Source organism: Glycine max, chromosome 12 (assembly GCF_000004515.6).
Source record: "Glycine max cultivar Williams 82 chromosome 12, Glycine_max_v4.0, whole genome shotgun sequence".
Taxonomy (NCBI): domain Eukaryota; kingdom Viridiplantae; phylum Streptophyta; class Magnoliopsida; order Fabales; family Fabaceae; genus Glycine; species Glycine max.
In genome coordinates this window covers 31,961,210-31,984,855 of record NC_038248.2, presented here as the reverse complement: position 1 = coordinate 31,984,855, position 23,646 = coordinate 31,961,210, and the positions used below count along the sequence as shown (strand labels likewise).

Sequence of the window (23,646 nt, the reverse complement as noted above, 5' to 3'; positions counted from 1 at the left end):
ACAACTTTGCATAGTTGATCAACATGTGTAGGATCTTTGATGAGGATCACCGAGAAAAGGCCATATTCTATAGGAATGCCAATGTCAGTCATGGGAAAAAAAGGAAGTTTGTGACTCACAACCGTGCTAAGTCTTATTTTGCCCCTCTTGGGCAATATGGCAACCATTTTGAGGGGTACAGGGTCGGTGGATTCTAGCTTGCCAATAGAAGATTTCAGCCAGCTGATGGGAGTTTTTAGCCAACTAACAGCGTGTCTCAACCTGGTGGTAGAAGTGGTGGTGGTGGTGCTCCTGCTAATGTTTCTACACCACTTCGGTGTGGAAAGTGTGGTTAGCTTAGCCATATTGCTTGTGAGTGCATAGATAAAGAGGTGACTTGCTTTCACTGCCAAGGTAAGGGCCACATTAGTACCAGTTGCCCACATCCGAGGAAGGAGAAGAGGATTGGAGGTTTGAATAACCTAAGTGGACGATCGAGGACCACAGGGGGAGTGTTTGCTCTTAATGGTGCTAATGCCACACAGTATGTGTTTCATAAGTCAAGTTCCCTTGGTTGTATCGTATGATTCAGGTGCAACACATTTGTTTATTTCTTGGGTCTGTGTTGAAAAGCTATTTTTGCATGTATCTTCTTTGAGATTTGACTTAATTATGGATCACCTGCTAGTGGGTCTGTTTTAACTTCTAATGTGTGCTTGCAATGTCTTGTCTTAATTTCTAATAGACAGTTTCTAATTGATTTGGTTGTTTTACCTTTGAGCCACATTGGTGTTAATCTTGGTATGGATTGGTTATCTTCCAACCATGTCTTATTAAATTGTTTTGAGAAATTTGTTGTCTTTCCTGAGTCTGGCGTGAGTGAAGGTGATATGTTTTTGTCTGCTAACCAAGTTGAGGCATCTTTGAAGGAGGATGCACAAGTATACATGATCTTAGCTAGTATAAGTGTTGAGACCAAAACCTCTGTGAGTGATATACCTTTGGTGAGGGAGTTTCCGGAGGTGTTTGATGAGGTATTTGGATTACCACCTGAGAGAGAGGTGGAGTTCTCCGTAGACCTAGTGTTCGATACTGGACCTATATCGATAGCACCTTATAGGATGTCCCCTGTAGAGCCGAGCGAGCTTAAGAAACAATTAGAGGAGCTCTTAGAGAAACAGTTTGTGAGGCCCAGTGTGTCATCTTGGGGAGCGCCAATGTTGTTAGTTAAGAAGAAGGATGGAACCATGAGGCTATGTCTAGACTATCGTCAATTAAACAAGGTGACGATTAAGAATATGTATCCTTTGCCTAGGATAGATGATTTGATGGACCAATTAGTAGGGGCTTGTTTGTTCAGTAAGATAGATCTCAGGTTAGGTTATAACCAGATTAGAATAAAGTTTGAGGATATTCTGAAGACTGCCTTTAGGACCTGTTATGACCATTATGAGTACTTGTTTATGCCTTTTGATGTGAGCAACGCCCCTAATGTGTTGATGGACTACATGAATAGGATTTTTCATCCCTACCTAAATAATTATGTAGTGGTCTTCATAGATGATATCTTGGTGTATTCCAAGACTAGGGAGGAACATGAGGATCATCTGAGGGTTGTGTTGCAAACCCTTAAGGACAACAAACTATATGCGAAGTTTTCCAAGTGTGAGTTTTGGGTAGGGAGATGAGCTTCCTATGGCACGTTATATCCAGGGGAGAGATAGCAGTAGATCATTCCAAGGTAGAGGCAGTGATGAGTTGGGAGAGTCCTAAGTCAGTGTTTGAGATTAGGAGTTTCCTTGATTTAGCAGGTTACTATCGTAGGTTCATAGAGGGTTTTTCTAAGCTAGCCTTACCTTTGACGAAGCTCACTCGTAAGGGTCAAGCTTTTGTGTGGGATGCCCAGTGTTAGGAGTTTCCTTGATTTAGCAGGTTACTATCGTAGGTTCATAGAGGGTTTTTCTAAGCTAGCCTTACCTTTGACGAAGCTCACTCGTAAGGGTCAAGCTTTTGTGTGGGATGCCCAGTGTGAGAGTAGTTTTCGTACCCTTAAGGAAAGGTTGACTACTACACTAGTTTTAGCGTTACCCAACTCGAGCAAACCCTTTGTGGTGTATTGTGATGCATCCAAGATGGGTTTAGGTGGAGTGCTTATGCAGCGGGTCCAGGTAGTGGCCTATGCTGCTCGACAATCAAGATTCATGAGAGAAATTATCCCACGCACAATCTTGAGTTACCAGCCGTAGTGCAATTACTCTTAAGCTTTGGAGGCATTATCTTTATGGATCTAAATTTAAGGTGTTTAGTGACCATAAGAGCCTTAGATATCTGTTTGATCAGAGAGAGATTAACAAGAAATAGAGATGGCTAGAGTTCCTTAAGGATTACAATTTTGAACTTAGCTATCATCTAGGTAAAGCCAATCTAGTAGCTGATGCCTTGAGTAGGAAATCCTTTCAGGTGTCTGCTTTAATGGTTAGAGAGTTAGACCTTCTAGAGCAGTTTAGAGATATGAGTTTAGCATGTGAGATCACCTTTGGTAATATTAAGTTGGGTATGTTGATAGTCACCGGTGAGCTCTTGAGCAAGAACCGTGAGGGTCAGAAGTTTGAACCATTATTGTCAGCCTAGTTAGAGTCCATAGTTGCAGGGAGAGATAGTAGTTTTAGAGTGGGACCTGATGGAGTCTTGAGATTCCGGGATAGGGTGTGTGTTCCTAGTGTACCTGAGCTTAGGAGAGCGATCTTGGAGAAGGGCCATAGAAGTAGTCTAAGTATCCACCTGGGAGCAACTAAGATGTACTAGGACCTTATACAGATGTTTTGGTGGCCGAGTATGAAGAAGGAGGTTAATGAGTTTGTCTTTGTTTGCCTAGTGTATCAGGAAGCTAAGATAGAACACCAAAGGCCTTCAGGGAAGTTGCAACCTTTATTGAGTCTTGATCTGAACTTTTTATTCTTGCTCTTACAATGCCATAGTTTTGTAGGAGAGTAATTCATTTATTTCTTTTCAACTTGTTGAAATTACCTACGATTTTAATCAGTACTAGAATTAGACTATCTAGTCTTATGAATTTCTTTGTTTGTCATTCAATATATGCATGTTTAGTTTCAAACAACTACACCCAAAAGCTATTTCATGCGTCCTCTTAGAGCTATCCTTGCACCTGGTGAGAGTATCATAGCAACAGGTAAACAATATTTGATTTCTCTCTTTGTTCCTTTTTGTGTGTAACGGAAGATTGTCATAAATACATGGTCAAGTTATTTCACTGATTTGTATTCTATTTGCCAGTGTTCAAGTTTGTAGAGCAACCATAAAATAATGAAAAGCTTGAAAAATCTGGATTTAATTTTAAACTCATGAGCTTGAAGGTGAAAGGATCAATTGATTACATCCCTCAGCTAGTTAGTCAATTTTCTTTGGCTAAAAATCTAAAATTTCCATGAATCATATAGGAAGTGTTGCTGCTGTTGATTTTACTTTTGTTACTGTTATTGTCTCGCCTGCCTACCTGTTTCTATTCCATACTCTTCAATCACATAAGCATCTAACAATCTTGTAACTATATCTCTTAGATCACCTATCACTCTCATTCACATATTATTTATCAAGAGTATTTATTCTACAACAATAAATATTTTGTTCCATAGGTTTAGTTATAATTGATTGAAAGGGATGCATTTTCTTTTCTTTTATTTAATTACTCTATACATATACATTTTGTCCTGTTAACCATTACTACATAGCCTTTTAGTAAATTAATGTGCATAGTATGAGGATTGGAGATTTGCCCCAGTTATTTTTTTTAAAATATGCTGTTATGACTTAGTAACTAGCAAACCGCTTTATTCTATATATTGTCATTTTAACTCTTCCAAAAATTCTAGTAGAGATTAGTGACTTATTCAAAATTGTTTGTGTAAACATATATATCATACTTAGAATTATACTTTTAATAGTTTCGTACACTTATTAGTTTTTATGCATACAATACATATTTTTCTAGAAAGTGTCTGGATTTGTTTTGAGTTTGTAGGTTAGGTTCATTATCAAATAAAATAAATATTTAAAAAATGCACTAATTTCAATATCGTTTCTAGCTGCAACCAATGTAGAAAGTATCTTTGTAACATCCGTTTTGAGCCAAAATCGATGTTATAAAGACACATTCAACATCGGTTTTGGCTAAATCCGATGTGGTATAGCACATTCATTGGTTTTGTGAAAAACCAATGTTGTATACGATTTCAACATCGATTTTTTCAAAACCAAAGTAGAAAGTATTTTAGAATACACAATTTTGATCACATTTCTACATTGGTTTCAGTCAAAACCAATGTAAATAATAATTTTCAACATTGATTTTAAAATCAATATTAAAAAATGTCTACATTCAACACTGATCATTTCAACATCGATTCTAAACCAATGTTAAAACTCTCTTTTAAAATCGATGTTAAAGTCTTTTTATTTAATAGTGACTCAATCTAATGCAAGGTGAATATTCTCGTATTAATTATACTAAAAATTCCTTTATTTGCTTGGTCATAATTTGAAAGAGGGTCCTAAATTTTCTCAATTTCTAGAAATCTAGAGAGAAAACTGAAGATGGGATGGAGCTGCAATTTTACTGGTTAGCAAGTTTGAAATGTTATGTCTGGTTCAAGAGTGGGAATCAAGGGGTCTTGTTCTTGTAGTTGAATGGAAAGAAAAGTTTGCCTCGTTTGATTTTCATCCTTAAATTTAACATATATAAAGCAGGCTGACAAGTATCATTTGTATGCTTAATTCTTTTCTGCAGTATAAATGGTGTATATTGTCTATGCAATTAAATAAAATATTATTTTATGTCGGATCAATGGATATGATTTTGTTTAGTGGTTAATTCAATTCAATTTTTTACTTCCTAAAAGTATATTTTCTTTTAAAAAAAATACTTTCTCTAGGATTATTTTCTTTGTTTTTCTGTTTAACTATGATTATTTTGTTTGGATTATCAAATTGTGACAAATATTTGAATATATAAATGAATAAAAATAATTTATAAATTAAATTAACTAAGAATTATATATATATATATATATATATATATATATATATATATATATATATATTAATCTTTAATTTAACTATGAATTAGCTAAGAATCAACTAGAAAATAATTCTTAAATTAATATAGATATAGAATAATTTTAACTATAGATTAGCTACAGGCTTACTATGAAAATAACCTACTTACATAGCTAGGAACCAAAAAAACTTAAGCAATGTATTACTACAAATTAACTACAGAATAACTACATTTTTTAAAATTAACTACAAATTGACTAGGATTACTTTTCATAGTTAATTAGCTACTTGTCTCATGCTACAATCAATATTATAGCAATTTTGTACATTTGTAGTTAAATCTTTTTACTAGAGATTAGCTATTAATTTTGTTGTAGCTAATTTAAAAAAATTCTTCTGGTGTATCCAATTGTTATTTGTTGTTATTGTGGCAATAGGATATCACTTTGTTATCCTTTCTCTCTTTTATTAAAAAAAAGTCTTGCATTGACATTAAATCATAAATCACCATGCTTTCTAATTAATTTATTAACTTTTATAAAAATTATCTTAAAATTCAAAATAAAAAATGATACAATATCAAAAGTCCTCAAATTAATGTGCACACCATCACATCATGTGCAGTAAACAATATATGTTTCAACCACAATTTGTACCCAGAAATACAGTCAAATACACAACATGCATACACCATCACATCATATGGATGAACTATGTCTAATTTTGCAGAGAGCTAGTTCTGCCAATGTTGTTGACCTTAGTCTTTACTAACAACTTTTTTTTCAACAAATGTTAATTTGTTAGAATGTTAATTTTGTTAGAGTAAATCAAACTTGCACTTTTTCTCTTTTTCCTTTTTCCTTAACCATCCAATCCACCTAATATATCTCGGTCTTTACCAACAACCTAATTAGAGTGTGCCTCGGTATTGTTGATATCTAAATGCAATATTATGTGCAGTCTCACTTGTAACAGCCACATCCTCAATGGAGTCTAGACAAGCCAAAAGTTAGCTAAAGGTCAACTTCTCCTGTTTGGCTTGCAAAATGCAATGGAGTTAAACCATCTCTCCCTTTGACTCGGACGAGGTTTTTGTTGATGTCTACGAAGCCAAGCACCGCCATATTCCAAGCAAATGATGGTTTCAACCTCATAATCTCCGTCTGGCAAATTGGACATGTCCAACACACACAACAATATGCAAAGGTGTTTCAACGAATGGTACCAAATACATGTTCTCCAGAATGTGTGAATCCTCCTGAATTAGTGTGTAATTAAAGGTTTAGTGTCACCTTCTTGTGCTGCAACTTTCAACTCATGTTCATGTTTGATGGATGGGAAATGATAATTAACTGCTCGTGAACTATCTCGATTCTATTTCTATACATTGTTCATGAATAAGGTTTTTTGGTTAATGAGCAAAATATTTATTATTAACAGTAGTCTGCATCAATTATATTAATAGACGATTTTATTAACTTTCCATTCATTCTCACTTTATTTATCCTTAATCATAATTGGCTAACTCTCAATAATATAATTGACCTTTTAATTACTAATTTATCATTCCCTAAAAAGAAAAATCACACAGTTGTAACACATGCAAGTACCAATTACCAAAATAAATTTTTGCACGAAAATTATTATGATCTCCTTTGGAAAAATATTATATAATCTAAGATCATGTGAGTTAGTTAATTTCTACGTATATATTTATTACAATGTTATTGACTTTAGACCAAACGTGTTTTTTTCCACAGTCAAAAAACTGTAGTATGAATACCAATTATACCATTGTTTTCCTCATCCAGTGGACATAAACATGACCTATTTATAATATACAACGATTTTAAAAAAATCAATTTAAAATATAGACATTAATCTATCAACCTACAATTAAATATTATAACTATAATTTATTAAATTCATGGTATATCTTTATTAGACGCCCATTTTGAAACTACAAATTTTTAATAGACCACAGCTACCATTGTGGATATAACAAAGCACACTTGAATAATGTGACTAATTATAAAATTCAATATTCCAAATTGAGGTTGGATGAAGCTAGCCTATAAAATCTAAACAGCACTATAAAACTACTCTTCCTCTCGTAATATCATATTGGAAAATTTCCTTTGAAATCTGATCAGGAAAACTCTTGCCCAAATTTTATTGAAAAAAAAAAAACTCCGACCGTAAAACCCTCACACAGCGGGATATATAGCGCCTGAAATCTCCGATCCATTGCTACCCTAGCGGTGTTGACATACTCACAGCTGAAATTAATAATTAGTTGGAGCAGAGAAACCCTATACAGCATCTTGGATAGAGAATCTAAGGGGTAATTCATTTTTTTAAAAGAATTTAAATACTAATGAAATAAGTTGTTTGGATGCAAAATTTAAGTTTAAAATTCTGGCATTTGTATAAGGAATTTTAATTAGTTAAAATATAAAATTTCAAATTCTCCAATGATGATAGAGAATCATTGATATGTTCAACAAAAACCTTTAACGACAGATAGACACTAGTATCCCTGTCGTAATCATTGGAGAAGTCAAGATCCTAGTTGAAAATCGGAAAAAAAATGGATGAATTGTTGTTGAACACGTTGCCGGCCCAGATCGAGGATCCATCAAAATTCATGAGCATGAAGTCATACTCTTCCTGTTTCTCCCACCCTATCTTGTTGCTTCTCTTTGTTTTCGCTTTCAACGTCTAGCAATGAAATCATGTGTGCTGCGTTTGAGATGTGTGTTCTTGCAGTAACGAAATTAAAAGGAAAATAATTTTAATATTAAATTAAAATAATTTTTAAATTATTAGATATTTAAATATTGGTTAATTAATGTTTATTTTTAATAAAGTTAAAGTTCAATTTTTAAAATAAACATTTAAAAATAAAATTTTACATTGAGTGAAAATTAAATTATTCAATTTAAAAAAAAATCAAATAAAATAAATTTGAATTATTTTATCCAAACAAAAGAATTTAAAAAATGAGAGATATTCAACTACAAATAATTCAAATATCATGTATTTTAATTTCCTTGAATTGTTAAAATTTTCTATCCAAACATACGACAATTTAATAAATAGAATTGTTGAATATTACAGAAAAGAGAAACAGATCGAGTGTATGATTGGATGCAAATTTTCACTGACATCCCACGTAAATAAGTCCTTTATTGATTAGGACGAGAAGACTAAGAGACTTAGGGATATTATATGGCATGCACTACTAAAAAAAGATATTCAACGACATCAATACAACCATAGTTGTTGGGGATCATTGTTGAATATGACACAATGGTGGTATTGTAAATATACGATTAAAAAACCACGACGTTTTTGCCAAAACCATCATCGTATTTGACGTGGTAGCAGTATCGTAAATAATGAGTCCTAAAAACGACGAACGATATTTTACTAAAAATTGTCATTGTATTTGACGCGGTGGCAATATCGTAAATAGAGGCAACGAAGATAACAACGTTTTTTAAGAAAACATGCCATTACCTCGTGCCATCACTCATGCCTTCATCCATTAACGACGTTGCCTCCTTTCGTTACCTCCGTCGTCGTGTCCTTCCTCATTCTCTCTGTCGTGCCTTCATCCGGTAGGTTCACCATCCTAAGCTGTGATGGTGCCCTCCCTGGTGTCCCTTTTTTCATATCAGCAAGCTATGGTGGTGCCCTGACTACGTCTCTCGCATGTCATCTCACATTCATGTGGCACCTTCATAAGTTTCCCTATTCTATCCTTTCCTCTCACTCTGTTCATATGGGTATTTGTTCAAAATTGGGTTCTAAACTAATAGAGGCCATTTATGGTCCCGATTAGGGGTAAAGGATATGTACCCACATCTAATTGTTGCTCTGCTCATGGCTGCTCTTGCATCCAATGGTGTTAACCTTATCTTCACCCTTTATGTATGTAGAGCCCAGATGGAGTTTCTAAATAGGTTGAATTCTAATGAGTGTTGTTGTCTCCTTCTATACTCCATACAAATTGGACAAAGACCTTAGGATCGTCACTTTAGCTTCAAGTTGAAGTATGAATTGTTCAATGCTTTGGAACAAAGTGTGCATGTCCATTCCCTCACTCCCAGGAATTGCTCCTTGAAGCTCTGTAAGCTTCTTTTGCAAGGGAGGTCTCACTTTGACAACATTATTATTTTCCAAACACACTTTCGCTCTTATTTTCCTTCCTCTTACAGTTACATGTGTCGGCCATCGCCTTGTCCTCATTTTGCCTAGCTAGTTAAGCTATGCATAATTAAGGAGAAAGAAATTAGACATTAAAAATTTAGAGTAAACAAGGACACAAAATTTTTTTAGAGAAATTATATCAGCCGAGGAATTGGAGATGGAGATGGACTTATCATATTCAAGGGGGAATGGATGGATGTTTATATAGGCAAAGAAAGGGTGTGGAATTCTCTCACAAATTTTCTAATTCACACTCACACTTATTGGTAAAAAAATGTTAGAAGTCTATCAATTTCCAACAGTAGTAGGGTGTGGTGGATACACTACTAGAAAAGCGGTTATTTACGATGATGTTTCTAAGACGGTTCTCAAGGACCATCTTAGAATAGGAGGCGGTGGAAATTTTGTAATTTGGGGGACAAATAATGTTTTTTACGTCGCACATTCTAAGGTGGTTAGAAAGAACCGTCTTAGAATGTAAGGTAGTGGCAATTTTGTAATTAGGGTTAATAAGTCAACGACAGCTATTGCGTAAGCCCATCTTCGTACACCAGTATAATTGCGTCTCCTCATATGCCCTAGCCCCTGCTCCGCAACCACTTTCCCAACCCAAAACCTCTCTTGAACCCTTTCTTTCTCTAATCCCAAACCATATCCTCACCAGACTCTCTGCTTAGCACCGCCACTGCTCTCGCTCCGCCATCGCCGTCCTCCGGCCTCCGGGGCCTCACCAGACTTCGGTTGCATCCTCTACACCAGGGAGTTCAGGTGGGATGCCATGTACGAGCGAGCAACCAAGTCTCGGCACGTGCTTCGCGACGCGCTCCGACACATTCCCGTTGTTGACGTTGTTCACCTTGACAACACCTACTCCAATCTTATCTATGATTTTCCGCCTCGTCATGTCGTGGCTCAACAGGTTAACCTAACCTAAATGCTCGTTTTCATCAACGTGAAATTCCTGCTTCTTATGTATCCATTTTTTGTTTTTTCTTTTTTTGCTTGATACAGTTGGTGTCTGATTTCAGATTACCAATATCATCGCGTCGCATCCTGATCACGAGGTCATTATCGGGATTAACACATTGGGGAAGGAAGATCTGTTGGTTGAGATTTCACGCGTGCTTCAAATCATGGTCTCTTCCTAACCCTTCATCTTGTGTGCTTGTTGTTCTTCTTTTAGGTGTAGTAGACATCTTGTGCGCTTCAAATCATGGTCTCTTCCTAACCCTTCATCCATGTTGTTCTTCTTGCATAAATGATGTTTGCTAGTCGGGATACTACTTGTTTGTGTGGATGCGAAATCTACCAGCAAGTGCACCGGGTCGTCAAGTAAATAAATAAAATGGTGTGAATCGAGTATCAAACTCAGGGAGCTTGTTCATTTGGTAAAGGTTTATTCAATAAGCAGGCATTTGCAAATAGAAATCATGATTATGAATAAAAGTAAAAATATGTTCTATTCTAATTACAAAGCAATAAACATGAGCAAGTAAGTGTGAAAACAGATATCTAAAGGTGTTGGGTCCTCTTACTGAGCAAATTGATGTAATTAAAGATGTGTCTCTAATTAAAGATGTTTCTGTGTTCTATGTTGAAGACTCAAGTACTAAACACCGATGTCTCGTGAGTTTAGCCTAATTCTAATTAAACTTCGTTCACAGATGTCTCTTGTTGAACTTAGCTTAATTGAACAGCTTTATGATCACAGCATAATAAAAAATAAATTACCGCACTCCGTGTCCAGACATACGGTAACCTAATCCTGCTCTATCAAGTTCTAAGGAGACAATACATCTTTCAATGCTAAAGCCCCTAACAGAACACACATATGGGTGATCAAGCCACAAGCATGCAATCATAAAGTATTGATAGAAACAATGAACACATAAAAACAACCTTAATTAAATAGGGAAAGAGTTTACATCAATTACTTAGCAAGAATCCCCAACTGAGGGTTTAGCTTTCCATAGCAAGGAAGCTCTTTTTACAATGAAGAAGAGGAATTAGGAGAAATTGCTTGCTTACAAAGGAGTGGGGATGTCTCCTCCACCACTAGGAATCTCACAATCACTCAAAAACTCACAACACTTCCTAAAAGATCAAAACTTGGCTTCTTGCTTTGTTCTTTGCCTCTGTATATTTCACTCTTCAAACTCTGACGGCTATTCCTTCTCTCTATTTTTCCTCTCCTTTCATTCTCCGCAAATCAGACTTATAAAAGGGCTTTCTGTCCGTGAAAGCGCGCTTAGCGCCATTCTCCTGCTAAGCGCGAGTAAGTGAACTTTCACTCAGCGTCAAACTCGCGCTAAGCTTGGAAGGTGACAAACGACTCGCTGAGCGAGCTGATGACACGCTGAGCGCATGCCTGCGTGACAGATTTCCTTCCAGATTCCTCTTATCCACTAAGCGAGTTGATGCCTCACTTAGCGGATGACACTCGCTAAGCGCATTAAGCTCGCTTAGCGAGACATCAACTTTAGCACTTCTTCAAAATAACTCCTTTTTGCTTGAAATTGAAGAGAAATTGACATTAATTCCATTCATAAGGCTTCTACTGAGCACAAATAAAAACAAAGCAAAATTTATTTACAATCCTGCAAAAAGAACCATAAATTGGGAAAAATATATACATTTTGTAAAAGTTTTCTATACAAAAGTTAGTCGTATAATACGACTAACAAACTCTCCCAAATTTATAATTTTGCTTGTCCTCAAGCAAAGAAAGAACAACTCACTTGTCCTCAAGTGACAAAATCACAGTGGTTATTCACAAGGTGTTGCTCCAAAGAATTCAATCACATGAAATAAATGGCATACAATGCTTCAATCACAGCTTCTCACAAGACATGCAGCTTTTCAAAGATGTGAACATGATTGATCGAGGCCGTACCCGAATCAAATAAACATGAAAATGCAGTAACTAGGAAGTGATCCTAGGTCGTTTCCCAACGAGCAGTGACAAGCCAAATGTTCATAATATACTTGCAGTAACAGTAACGATGGGGGGGGGGGGTTTGTTTGTTTTGTGATTAAAGAGCAGAACAAGTAAACTGGAATACGAAACTACTAATATTAAAAACGGGTTGTTTCCTCTGATTCAGAAGCCATTCTCTTATCCTGGGTTATGGAGAATTCGTCCCTAACAATCAACCACTTAATCCAACCCTATTTCAATTTACTAAGCGAAAATCAACTTAGGGTTTTCAATACGTGATTAGGCACCACATACACCAGTTAGCCCTTCGTCCATTAAGCATGAACGCAAGTTAGGCTCAGAGGCAATTAATCGAACACGAAGCGTGCACTGATTAATATTCACGAATTTGGGATACTGGTGAAGGGAGAACTGCCAGGAAACCACATTACAAGTGAAACCTCAAAGAGAGTTGGGCTTCGTCCTCAAAAGGAAACAACACCAGAAAATCTAGCCTTCCATGGATTCAAACAGAAAACGCAATTGAAACATGAAGCAGAAACGTAAATGAACAGAAACGTAAACGAACAGAAATGTAAAATGGAACAGAAACGTAAATGAGAGTAGAAGAAGAAGCAAGAACGAAATTGTAATTAGAAGCAGAAAACGTAAAATTGCATTACGAACTCAGAAGCATCAAAACAGAAAAAAAACGAAAAACCCTAAAACAAAGCTCTAAATAATGAATAGCATAACAGAATAGAATGCCCTGCACGAATCCCAAGGCAGCTATTTAAAAAGAGTCACTCAAAGTCACTGGGCCCTATTACAATACTCTGGCCCAAAACGAAATAAACACTGAACAACATAAAATAAAATTGCGAAATTTCCTAATTAGAAATTAACTAAGGTAAGCGCTGCTTTATTTGCCCTCTTCAAGTCCACAACCAAAATCCGGATTAAGCCCAATGTTTCATTAATTCCTGAAATTAGATTAAAAACATCAAATTAGCTAAATGAGCCCAAATAATAAAACTGCCTAATTAATTGACAATTAAGACCAATCAATAATTAAAATGGTGCAAAAAGGGTTTAGAAAATAGAAGAAAATGATGGCACATCAAAACCCCCCATACTTAGCCTTTTGCACTCCTGGGCAAAATGAAACAAAGAACAAAATCCAAGGATATGAAAGGGAGACAAACAAAAACATTCACATATTTCTCAATGAACATCAAGGAATGAAAGGAATGGGTAACATCTAACATAAGGAGATCCAAAAAGTCAAGACATTCATGAAAATCATCCAAGCAACCCAATCATGGCAAAATAGTTAATCAGCTCAAGAATGAAAAGTGATAAAGCCTCACAAGATATACACTCTATCTCTCATGTGTCTAGGCTACTATTTACCCTCAAAGCACCCATGAAAGCAAACACCACATAAACTTGGCAAGATTCTAAAACTGACAATCAACCCATAAACACAAGCACATGAGGATCAAAAGGTCTTTTAAGGTTGTAATGGGGCCAAGGACAAGGTATAGAGAAATATGGAATAAGTGGCTAAATCCCAAAGGAATAGAGGAGCAAAGGGGAATAAGTGCATATTAAAAAAAAAAATAAGAAAATATAAAGAAGTAAAGATAAAAATTAAACATGAAGAGTAGAACCAAGAGTTTCATCATTCTTGTGCCATTTAAGATCTTATTCACTCAACTTTATTGCTTTTCTTTTTCTTTTTTCGAATTTTTTTTTTATTATTTTTTTTACTCTTTGGCCTTTGAGAAACAACATTTCATTCAGCATGTTCAACATTTAACCAATATACAATGTACATCAAATATGGCCCAAAATACATCATGAAGCATAGCCAACAAAACAAGTTGTCCAATGAAACAAAACCCCCCACACTTATTCCCAAAACAATTCCAAAGCTCCAAAATTCCTTAAGGATATGGTAATATCATGGTTTTTCACTTAAGGCTTGTAGTGAGCTTCAAAACAAGGAAAGGGAAACAAGGCTCAAAAGGGCTATCAAAGGAATTAATTCAAGGTAAGTCCATTTGGCTAGAAGCTTATAAGAACAAAATTGCCTTAATCATTTCCAAATATGCATGTGAATTAGGACGCATCAACAAGAATCAAGCCAAGGCTATTGTGCAAGCAATCAATGGGGCAAAACACACCAAATGATTATAATGATGGATGGCTCAAATTCTCACAAAGGTAAAATCATCACTTTCAAATTGAGCTTTCAAAACTATCATGACATGTAGAGAAGAATCAAGGATTTCAAGTCACAAAATGTCAAGAACTTTTATTTTCAAAACAATTACCCATTTCTTGAACATATCCTATAATTCAAAGAAAAACATGCAAAGTTGTACGTGCACATGAAATTGACCCAAAATATTAAACTGAAAATCCGACGAAACTAACAACATTAACAAATTAACACAACTAACAAATTAACAAAACCAACAAAACTAGCAAAACCAAAGAACACTCCCCCCCCCCATACTTAAACAACACATTGTCCTCAATGTAGCACAATTAAAAGATTAAAAACAATTAAATCATCAAAGAGAATCGGACAAGTGTAATAAAAGCAAAGAAGGAGATAGGAAAAGAAAAACTCCCTAAGTCATGGTGGAGGAAGAGTAGGGTGGAGTAAGGAAGTCTCTTCCACCACTACGTCCACTAAAGAAGGGTTCGTGAGGAATGGCTTAAGTCGATGTCCGTTGACCTTGAAGCTCTTGTTTGTGGAGTCGCTTTTGATCTCAACTGTACCATAAGGAAAAACATTAGTAACAACAAAAGGACCAATCCACTTAGACCTCAACTTACCACTCATGAGTCCAAGCCTAGAATTATACAATAACACTTTTTGCCCAACCACGAAGTCTTTTTTAACTATCATGCTATCATGGAACTTCTTGGTCTTTTCTTTGTAGAACTTGGCATTCTCGTAGGCTTCTAGGCGGATTTCATCTAACTCACTCAGTTGCAACTTCCTTTCCTCGCCAGCTTGATCCATAGAGAAGTTGCAAGTCTTCACTGCCCAGTATGCTTTGTGCTCAATTTCCACTGGAAGATGACATGCCTTTCCAAAGACAACCCGATAAGGAGACATTCCTATGGGTGCTTTGTAGGCAGTCTGTTGTGCCCAGAGAGCATCATCAAGCCTGGTACTCCAATCTTTCCTACTTGGCTGCACAATCTTCTCTAGAATTCTCTTGATTTCCCTGTTAGAAATTTCTGCCTGTCCATTAGTCTGGGGGTGGTATGGTGTGGATACCCTGTGTACCACCCCGTACTTTTTAAGCAGGGCATGCATTGTCCTGTTGCAAAAATGGGTTCCTTGATCACTAACAATTGCTTTAGGTACTCCAAACCTGCAAAACAGATTAGACCTGACAAAGTCTGCGACAACTTTAGCATCATTAGTTCTAGTGGGCTTGGCTTCCACCCATTTTGAAACATAATCAACTGCAAGGAGAATATAAACATAACCAAAAGAGACAGGAAAAAGACCCATGAAATCTATACCCCAGACATCAAACACCTCACAGAATAGCATAGGTTGCTGAGGCATTTGTTGTCGCCATGTAAGTGTATTTCCTGCTCTCTGACACTGCTCACAAGTGCTGCAGATCTTCCACGCATCTTTAAAGATGGTGGGCCAATAAAAACCATAATCAAGCACTTTGCGAGCTGTCCTTTGAACACCTAGATGACCTCCCGGTGCGGAAGAATGACAGAACTGCAGGACTGAGTCAGTCTCATGATTTGGAATGCACCGTCTAATGACCTGATCACTGCACAATTTCCACAAGTAGGGGTCATCCCAAATAAAATGCTTAGCATCACTTTTAATCTTATCTTTTTGGGCCTTAGATGCTAAGGGAGGAAAAACAGAGGCAACTAAATAATTGACAATGTTAGCAAACCAGGGAGTAGAAAGAGAGTCAGAAATACTATACAATATATACAAATGATCATCCGGGAAATCATCCCGAATAGGTGAATCTGCATCAGAGACACGTTCGATCCGACTCAAATGATCAGCAACTAGATTTTGTGCTCCGCTCCTATCACGGATCTCCAAGTCAAACTCTTGGAGCCAGAGCATCCATCGGATCAACCTAGGCTTAGAATCAGCCTTCTTCAACAAGTACTTTAGAGCTGCATGGTCAGTATAAACAATAATGCGAGTACCAAGCAAATAAGATCGAAATTTTTCAAGAGCAAAAACTATGGCTAGAAGCTCTTTCTCAGTAGTAGTATAATTTGCTTGGGCAGCATCTAAAGTCCTAGAAGCATAATATATCACCCTGGGCAATTTATCAATTTTCTGAGCAAGGACAGCCCCCAATGCATAATTTGATGCATCACACATAAGCTCAAAAGGGGCTGTCCAATCAGGTGCCTGGATGATGGGGGTGGTAGTCAACGCTCTTTTGAGGCAATCAAAAGCCTCTTTGCATCTGTCATTAAAGTCAAACTCCACCTCCTTTTGCAACAAGTTGGACAGTGGAAGGGCTACTTTGCTAAAATCCCTTATAAAGCGCCTATAGAATCCTGCATGACCAAGAAAAGATCGCACCTCTCGCACACAAGAGGGGTAAGGCAATTGTGAAATAACAGAAATTTTTGCAGGATCTACTTCAATGCCCTTATTGGAAATAATGTGGCCTAAAACTATACCTTGCTCAACCATAAAATGACATTTTTCAAAATTTAGAACAAGGTTAGTTTCAATGCATCTATTCAAAACTTTTTCCAAACTATTCAAACAACCATCAAAAGAGGATCCATATACAGTGAAATCATCCATAAACACCTCTATGCAATTTTCTAAAAAATCACTGAAAATACTAATCATGCACCGCTGGAAGGTACCAGGGGCATTGCACAGTCCGAAAGGCATCCTCCTATAAGCAAAAGTGCCGAAGGGGCAGGTGAATGTGGTCTTTTCCTGATCCTCAGGAGCAATAGTAATTTGCATATAACCAGAAAAACCATCAAGGAAACAGTAGTGGGATTTACCTGCCAGGCGTTCAAGCATCTGGTCAATGAATGGCAGGGGAAAATGGTCCTTTTTGGTAACCTGGTTCAGCCTCCTATAGTCAATGCAGACTCTCCAACTGTTCTGCACCCGAGTAGGAATCAACTCCTCCTTCTCATTTCTGATCACTGTGAGGCCAGTCTTTTTCGGGACTACCTGGACGAGACTCACCCATTGGCTGTCGGAGATAGGATAAATGATTCCAGCTTACAAAAGCTTGGTTATCTCCTTCTTCACTACATCAAGAATCACCGGGTTGAGTCTTCTCTGTGGCTGTCTTACTGGTTTAGCTCCATCCTCTAAATTTATTTGATGCATACATGTGGATGGGCTAATACCAGGAATGTCCGCCAGGGTCCAGCCTATAGCCTTCTTATGCTTCTTGAGAACTGACAACAACTTCTCCTCTTGCTCATCAGCAAGGGAGGCAGATATAATCACTGGAAAACTCTTGCTATCATCCAAGTAAGCGTATTTTAAATTTGATGGCAGAGGCTTCAATTCTGGTGTGGTCGGCTGGACAGTGGTAGAAGGAGATGGTTTCTCAGCCTTTACCTCATAAAGAAAGTCAGAGGTATGTGTACTTCCTGAAACATGGTTAGTCCTATCTGACTCTATAAAATCAATCTCAAGAGGTAAAACACCACCACCAGGCATGCAATCAATATCACTCTCAGATTCACTCTCAGCATCAAATTCAGACATATGATCAAGTACAATTTCAGACTCAATGCATGAAGAGTGAGAGGCATGCAGATTAGAATAAAGATCAGTCATGTATTCATCAACAACATGGTCAATTATTTCAGCACGAAATACAGAAAGATCTTCAGATGGGTATTTCATAGCATCCAGAATATTAAAATGAACAGTTATATCACCAAATTCCATAGACAGTGTGCCTGCATAAACATCTATCTTAGTTCTAGCAGTTTTCATAAAGGGTCTGCCTAGAATGATGGGAACTGATCCTTGAGAAAATCCATCTTCCATATTCAAAATATAAAAATCAACAGGGAAAATCAGTTCACCAACTCTAACTAAGACATCTTCTATGAAACCAACAGGATAGGCAACACTTCTATTAGCTAAATGAATTACCACATCAGTTGACTGCAAGGGACCTAGAGATAGAGAATTAAAAATCGACAGAGGCATAACACTAACAGAGGCTCCTAAATCTAGCATGGCATTGTCAAACTTACTATTCCCTATAATACAAGGTATGCTGAATGTACCTGGATCTTTGCATTTTTCAGGAATTTGAGGAACAGATTTAGCAATCAATGCGGAGACATTTCTGCCCATGCTAATTCGTTCACTTCCTTTAAGCTTCCGCTTATTAGTGCACAGCTCCTTCAAGAATTTGGCATATCTTGGAATTTGCTTTATTGCATCCAACAGAGGTATGTTTACCTCTACTTTTTTAAATGTTTCCAAGATCTCTTTCTCTGCCTCTTCCATTTTTTTGTTGGAAACTGCTCTTGGAGGGAATGGAAGAGGGGGAATGTGCTGCTTCTGCAAATCAGAATTACCTGTGGAAGAAGATTCACCTGCACAGAAATTGTTATGTAGATTTTTGTCATCACCTTTTTCTGGAATAGAGTGAAGTTTGGCAGGTTCATTTGCAGATGAGGAAGGTGCTACGGGTTGAGGTCCTTGACACTGCTTTCCCGACCTCAATGAAATGGCACTGACATTTTTGGGATTTTGGACAGCTTGAGAAGGCAGCTTGTCAGAATTCTGGGACTGTTGTTGATTCAATTGAGTAGCCAATTGTCCCATCTGATTGGTTAAGCTCTGAATGGAGGCTCTGGTCTCTTGCTGAAACTGCATGTTCTGCATAGTCATTTGCCTCACAAGTTCTTCGAGGGAAGGTTGTGGAGGGGCCTCAACTGTTGGCTGTTTCTGGGGTTGTTGCTGTTGTTGGATTGGTGGAGGAATGTATGGTCTGCTTGGGCCAGCAGCATTTTGGAAGGAAGGAGCAGGCTACTGTTGTTGTTGCTGAGGGCTGGACCATCTGAGGTTAGGGTGATTCCTCCATCCAGGGTTGTATCTGTTGCTGGAAAGGTCATAATTGTTCTGCTGTGGTTGATTTTGCTGCTGAGGTTGAGGAGGTCTATTGTAAATATTTGCAGAACAAGTAAACTGGAATACGAAACTACTAATATTAAAAACGGGTTGTTTCCTCTGATTCAGAAGCCGTTCTCTTATCCTGGGTTATGGAGAATTTGTCCCTAACAATCAACCACTTAATCCAACCCTATTTCAATTTACTAAGCGAAAATCAACTTAGGGTTTTCAATACGTGATTAGGCACCACATACACCAGTTAGCCCTTCGTCCATTAAGCATGAACGCAAGTTAGGCTCAGAGGCAATTAATCGAACACGAAGTGTGCACTGATTAATATTCACGAATTTGGGATACTGGTGAAGGGAGAACTGCCAGGAAACCACATTACAAGCGAAACCTCAAAGAGAGTTGGGCTTCGTCCTCAAAAGGAAACAACACCAGAAAATCTAGCCTTCCATGAATTCAAACAGAAAATGCAATTGAAACATGAAGCAGAAACGTAAATGAACGGAAACGTAAATGAACAGAAATGTAAACGAACAGAAATGTAAAATGGAACAGAAACGTAAATGAGAGTAGAAGAAGAAGCAAGAACGAAATTGTAATTAGAAGCAGAAAACGTAAAATTGCATTACGAACTCAGAAGCATCAAAACAGAAAAAAAACGAAAACCCTAAAACAAAGCTCTGAATAATGAATAGCATAACAGAATAGAATGCCCTGCACGAATCCCAAGGCAGCTATTTAAAAAGAGTCACTCAAAGTCACTGGGCCCTATTACAATACTCTGGCCCAAAACGAAATAAACACTGAACAACATAAAATAAAATTGCGAAATTTCCTAATTAGAAATTAACTAAGGTAAGCGCTGCTTTATTTGCCCTCTTCAAGCCCACAACCAATATCCGGATTAAGTCCAATGTTTCATTAATTCCTGAAATTAGATTAAAAACATCAAATTAGCTAAATGAGCCCAAATAATAAAACTGCCTAATTAATTGACAATTAAGACCAATCAATAATTAAAATGGTGCAAAAAGGGTTTAGAAAATAGAAGAAAATGATGGCAAATCAATGATTATTAAGAAACACAGCTGAAATAAGCTAGTAAGAGCGACAAATATCAAGGAAGGATCATTAACCAAAGCCTCACAGCTACTGTTTCACTCAAGCACAAGTGTTTAGGTTATCCATCAATCAACAACCAACATAAGTCTCAATCTTTGCACTTTATCTCATATCATACAGTCAAGAACACAAAAACTGAATTCGAAGAACTTTTCTAGGCTTGTAACGAGGCTGGGCTGCAATCAATTCATGGTTTTTCTAGGATGCAAAAGCTTAGGTTCTAAGAGAGCATTCATCCATGGATCAACCTTTTTCTTTTTATTCCAGCTCTATTACTTGCCTTTCTTCACTTAGATTTTCTTTTTATTAAATAGTAGCACACACACTTTTATTTTATACTTACAGTTTTTTTTAAATACTTGTTGCTTATTAGATGACTCTGTGTGTGTTGCTCTTTTCTTACCATTACAAGCTTTCACCCCATAATTCCCCCAAATTTGGGCAAATTTGCTTTGAACCAAAATTTCCTTTTATGAATGATGCTCTCCTACAACCTAAGACAAGGTAGAAGGAGATAAACTATACAAGCTCAAGGTTCAATCAAACAATCATACTTTCAGCTCAAAATGGATGCAAGGGATAAATCAATCATGCACAAGGTAAGCTTTTTAGCTAAGTGGCCATCTTCAATCAAAACATGGCCTTCATCATCTTCAATTTCACGCATTCATTCCATACACATAGATTCATGCAAAAATCATTACTCAATGTTAGTCGTTCTCTCACAATTAAAGATCACACTCTCACCAGGTTGCAGCTAATGTGTTCCTTTGCAATCAACCTGACAAACCAACTAACATTTTCAGTCATGATCCTAATTCCATGTTCTTTCTCTTCTAATGATTGCATGCTCATTCAAGGCACATGATCTACGCATTCCAATTCACTCAAATCATGCAATTGATCAATTCAAACCAATCACAAACACTAAATTCCAAAATCAAGTATCATCCACTGGATAATATAAATGCACTGTTCAATCAAGCTTTGTACAAGCTTTCAACCAAAATAAAAACTATAAACTGAAATTTAAAAGCTGAAACATAAACATAAATCTAAAGATTGAAGCATAAACATAAATCTAAATTATAAAATGTACTAAAGACATGATAATAATAAAACTGTTCAAAAAGCAAGGAAATAAAAATCCTGATCCTGTCAATGATCCTATGCAGAGTCCATGACATTTCAAATCCAGTGCAAGAGTGCCTGATGATGAAACCTGAGGAAGGGGAAGGTCTGGCGCTGGTGCAGTTGACTCAGGCTGAGAAGAAGACATGTCCAGCACTACAGTGGAAGGCTTGGGTGTCACCTGCGGGGTAGCTGCTACTGGATCAGTCTCAAAAATGAAAGGCTCAGGTGGAGTGGGTTCCGAGGCCTCTAAAATGTTATCCTCCTGGTCCGACTGAGGCTCCTGGGCTGTAGAGGCCTCACCCTTTCCCAAAGGAGAAGGCTGGACTCCTGGCCAGGCCACCTTTTGAAGAAACTCCTCCACGCTCATAATTGGTCATTGTTGGACCACATCCTGCAAACTCTGCATGCTCAGGAGCTGGTCCTAATGCAGACTCTGTAGCATAGACAGGAAAAGACTCTAAGCTCTGAGCGGAGGGACCTGGAAGAACTGGAGCTGTTGGTGGTAAAGGAAGAGCAAAAGTAGATGGAGCTGATGTAGAGGGAGTAGGGGCAGCTGATGTAGATGGGGCCTCAGATCTTCTAGCCCTGGATTTCTAAGTCCCTAGAAAAGTGACTGAAGGTTCATCCAGGTTCCAGCAATTCTTCTTAATATAAGCCAAATTAATGGCTGGGCTAAGTGACTTGAAGGTAAGAGAATCTGAGGTGACTCCTCGGGCCTTGCACAAGGTAGTAATCAGGGTTGGAAATCCAAGCCGCGAGGAGTTAGACTGAGCAATGAGTGAAATCTGACCAGAAATAAGTGAACCTAAGTTCATATTCATCTTCATTATAAGCCTGTAGACTAACTTGGCCCTATCCAGATTAAGATCAGAAGTATGGGATGTTGGGGCCAAGTTAGAATAAGGTAAAGCACTCCAGGTTTGGGCCAGAGTGGTAAGATCTTTCCTCAAGAGCTTCCACAGTAGACCCTCGACATTCAGAACAAATCCCCTCCCAAGGATACACAATTGGGCTGCAAGCTCCTGCAGATCAGGCCTTAGTCTAGCAAACCTAGAGTAAGAAGGAAAGCTCTCCCATTGCTCCACAACCACTGGAGTCTCCAAAAAGGTGTTGAGGGAATCAATATCAAATTTTATCAGGTGCCCTCGAACCCTAACTTGCTTCGGAAACTTGTTGTCTGGGACTTAAAGATTTGCATAGAATTCCTTCACAATTGCCACATCAATGCTGCCCTCAGTCAAATTGGTCAGCTGTTTATACCAGTTTCTTCTAATCAATTCTCTTCTGAAATCATCAAACTCATTGATATAAAGCTTGACATTTCTTTCTGGCAGAATGTTCCTGGCAAGCACATTATCTGAGTAACGGTCCCAGGCCTCCTATGATACAAATATTGATCCATCATAACCGACCTGAGACACTAAAGTTGTGGCTTTTCTCTTTCGGGAAGCCATCTACAATACAAAAGAATCAAAACACAAGATTAGACAGGAATTTATTCAAATTAAAAAGCAAAAAATAAAACTGAAAATCAGACTAGGCACTTAGCACAAGTGACTCACTGAGCATGCCTTAGGAAAATAGACTCATGCACTAAGCGTGATAGCCACGCGCTTAGCGAGTGAACATAGAATTCCACAAATTTTCAAAACAGAGAAGGATTTGCGCTTAGCGTGGTAAGGCGCGCTTAGCGCGACTATTCTACTAGACAACACTGGCTTAGTGAATAGGCTCGTTAAGCCCAATTCCAACAATTTGAAAAAAAAAAGATAATTGCGCTTAGCATGACAAGGCACGCTTAGCGCACAGTAAAACACAAAAATTTATAAGTGTCTGAGAACACATTACTTGCTTAGCGCACAAACATGCTTAGCGAGTTCATCTGGAAATACAGATGTTCAATAGAAATTATTAACTCGCTTAGCGCAAGGGCTTCTCACCCCTCCACTTAGGCCCCTATTAGGCCATCTAACCCTAATCAAAACAAGCACATTGTATCCATAATAAAACCCTAATGCTAGTCTAACAAACAACTAACCAAACAGAACTAAGT

At 37.4% G+C, this 23,646-nt stretch overlaps 1 protein-coding gene across 1 annotated transcript; it reads left to right on the top strand.

The window, feature by feature from the left end:
* Window positions 1-1,663: 1,663 nt before the first annotated feature.
* Window positions 1,664-21,782, top strand: LOC102662762 (uncharacterized). The gene is made up of 5 exons (XM_041007238.1): window positions 1,664-1,790; window positions 1,912-2,147; window positions 9,932-10,186; window positions 10,296-10,369; window positions 21,635-21,782. The coding sequence occupies exons 1-5, from the start codon at window positions 1,664-1,666 to the stop codon at window positions 21,780-21,782; spliced, it is 840 nt and encodes a 279-aa protein (XP_040863172.1).
* Window positions 21,783-23,646: the final 1,864 nt, after the last annotated feature.

What these genes read in the sequence shown, in the direction of transcription:
- LOC102662762 (XM_041007238.1), top strand. Translation starts at nt 1,664, where the DNA reads ATGAGCTTCCTATGGCACGTTATATCCAGGGGAGAGATAGCAGTAGAT. An exon ending in GTCATGTCGTGGCTCAACAG is followed by an intron (nt 10,187 to 10,295) that starts GTTAACCTAACC and finishes GTCTGATTTCAG; the next exon opens with ATTACCAATATCATCGCGTC. An exon ending in ACATTGGGGAAGGAAGATCT is followed by an intron (nt 10,370 to 21,634) that starts GTTGGTTGAGAT and finishes GATCCTATGCAG; the next exon opens with AGTCCATGACATTTCAAATC.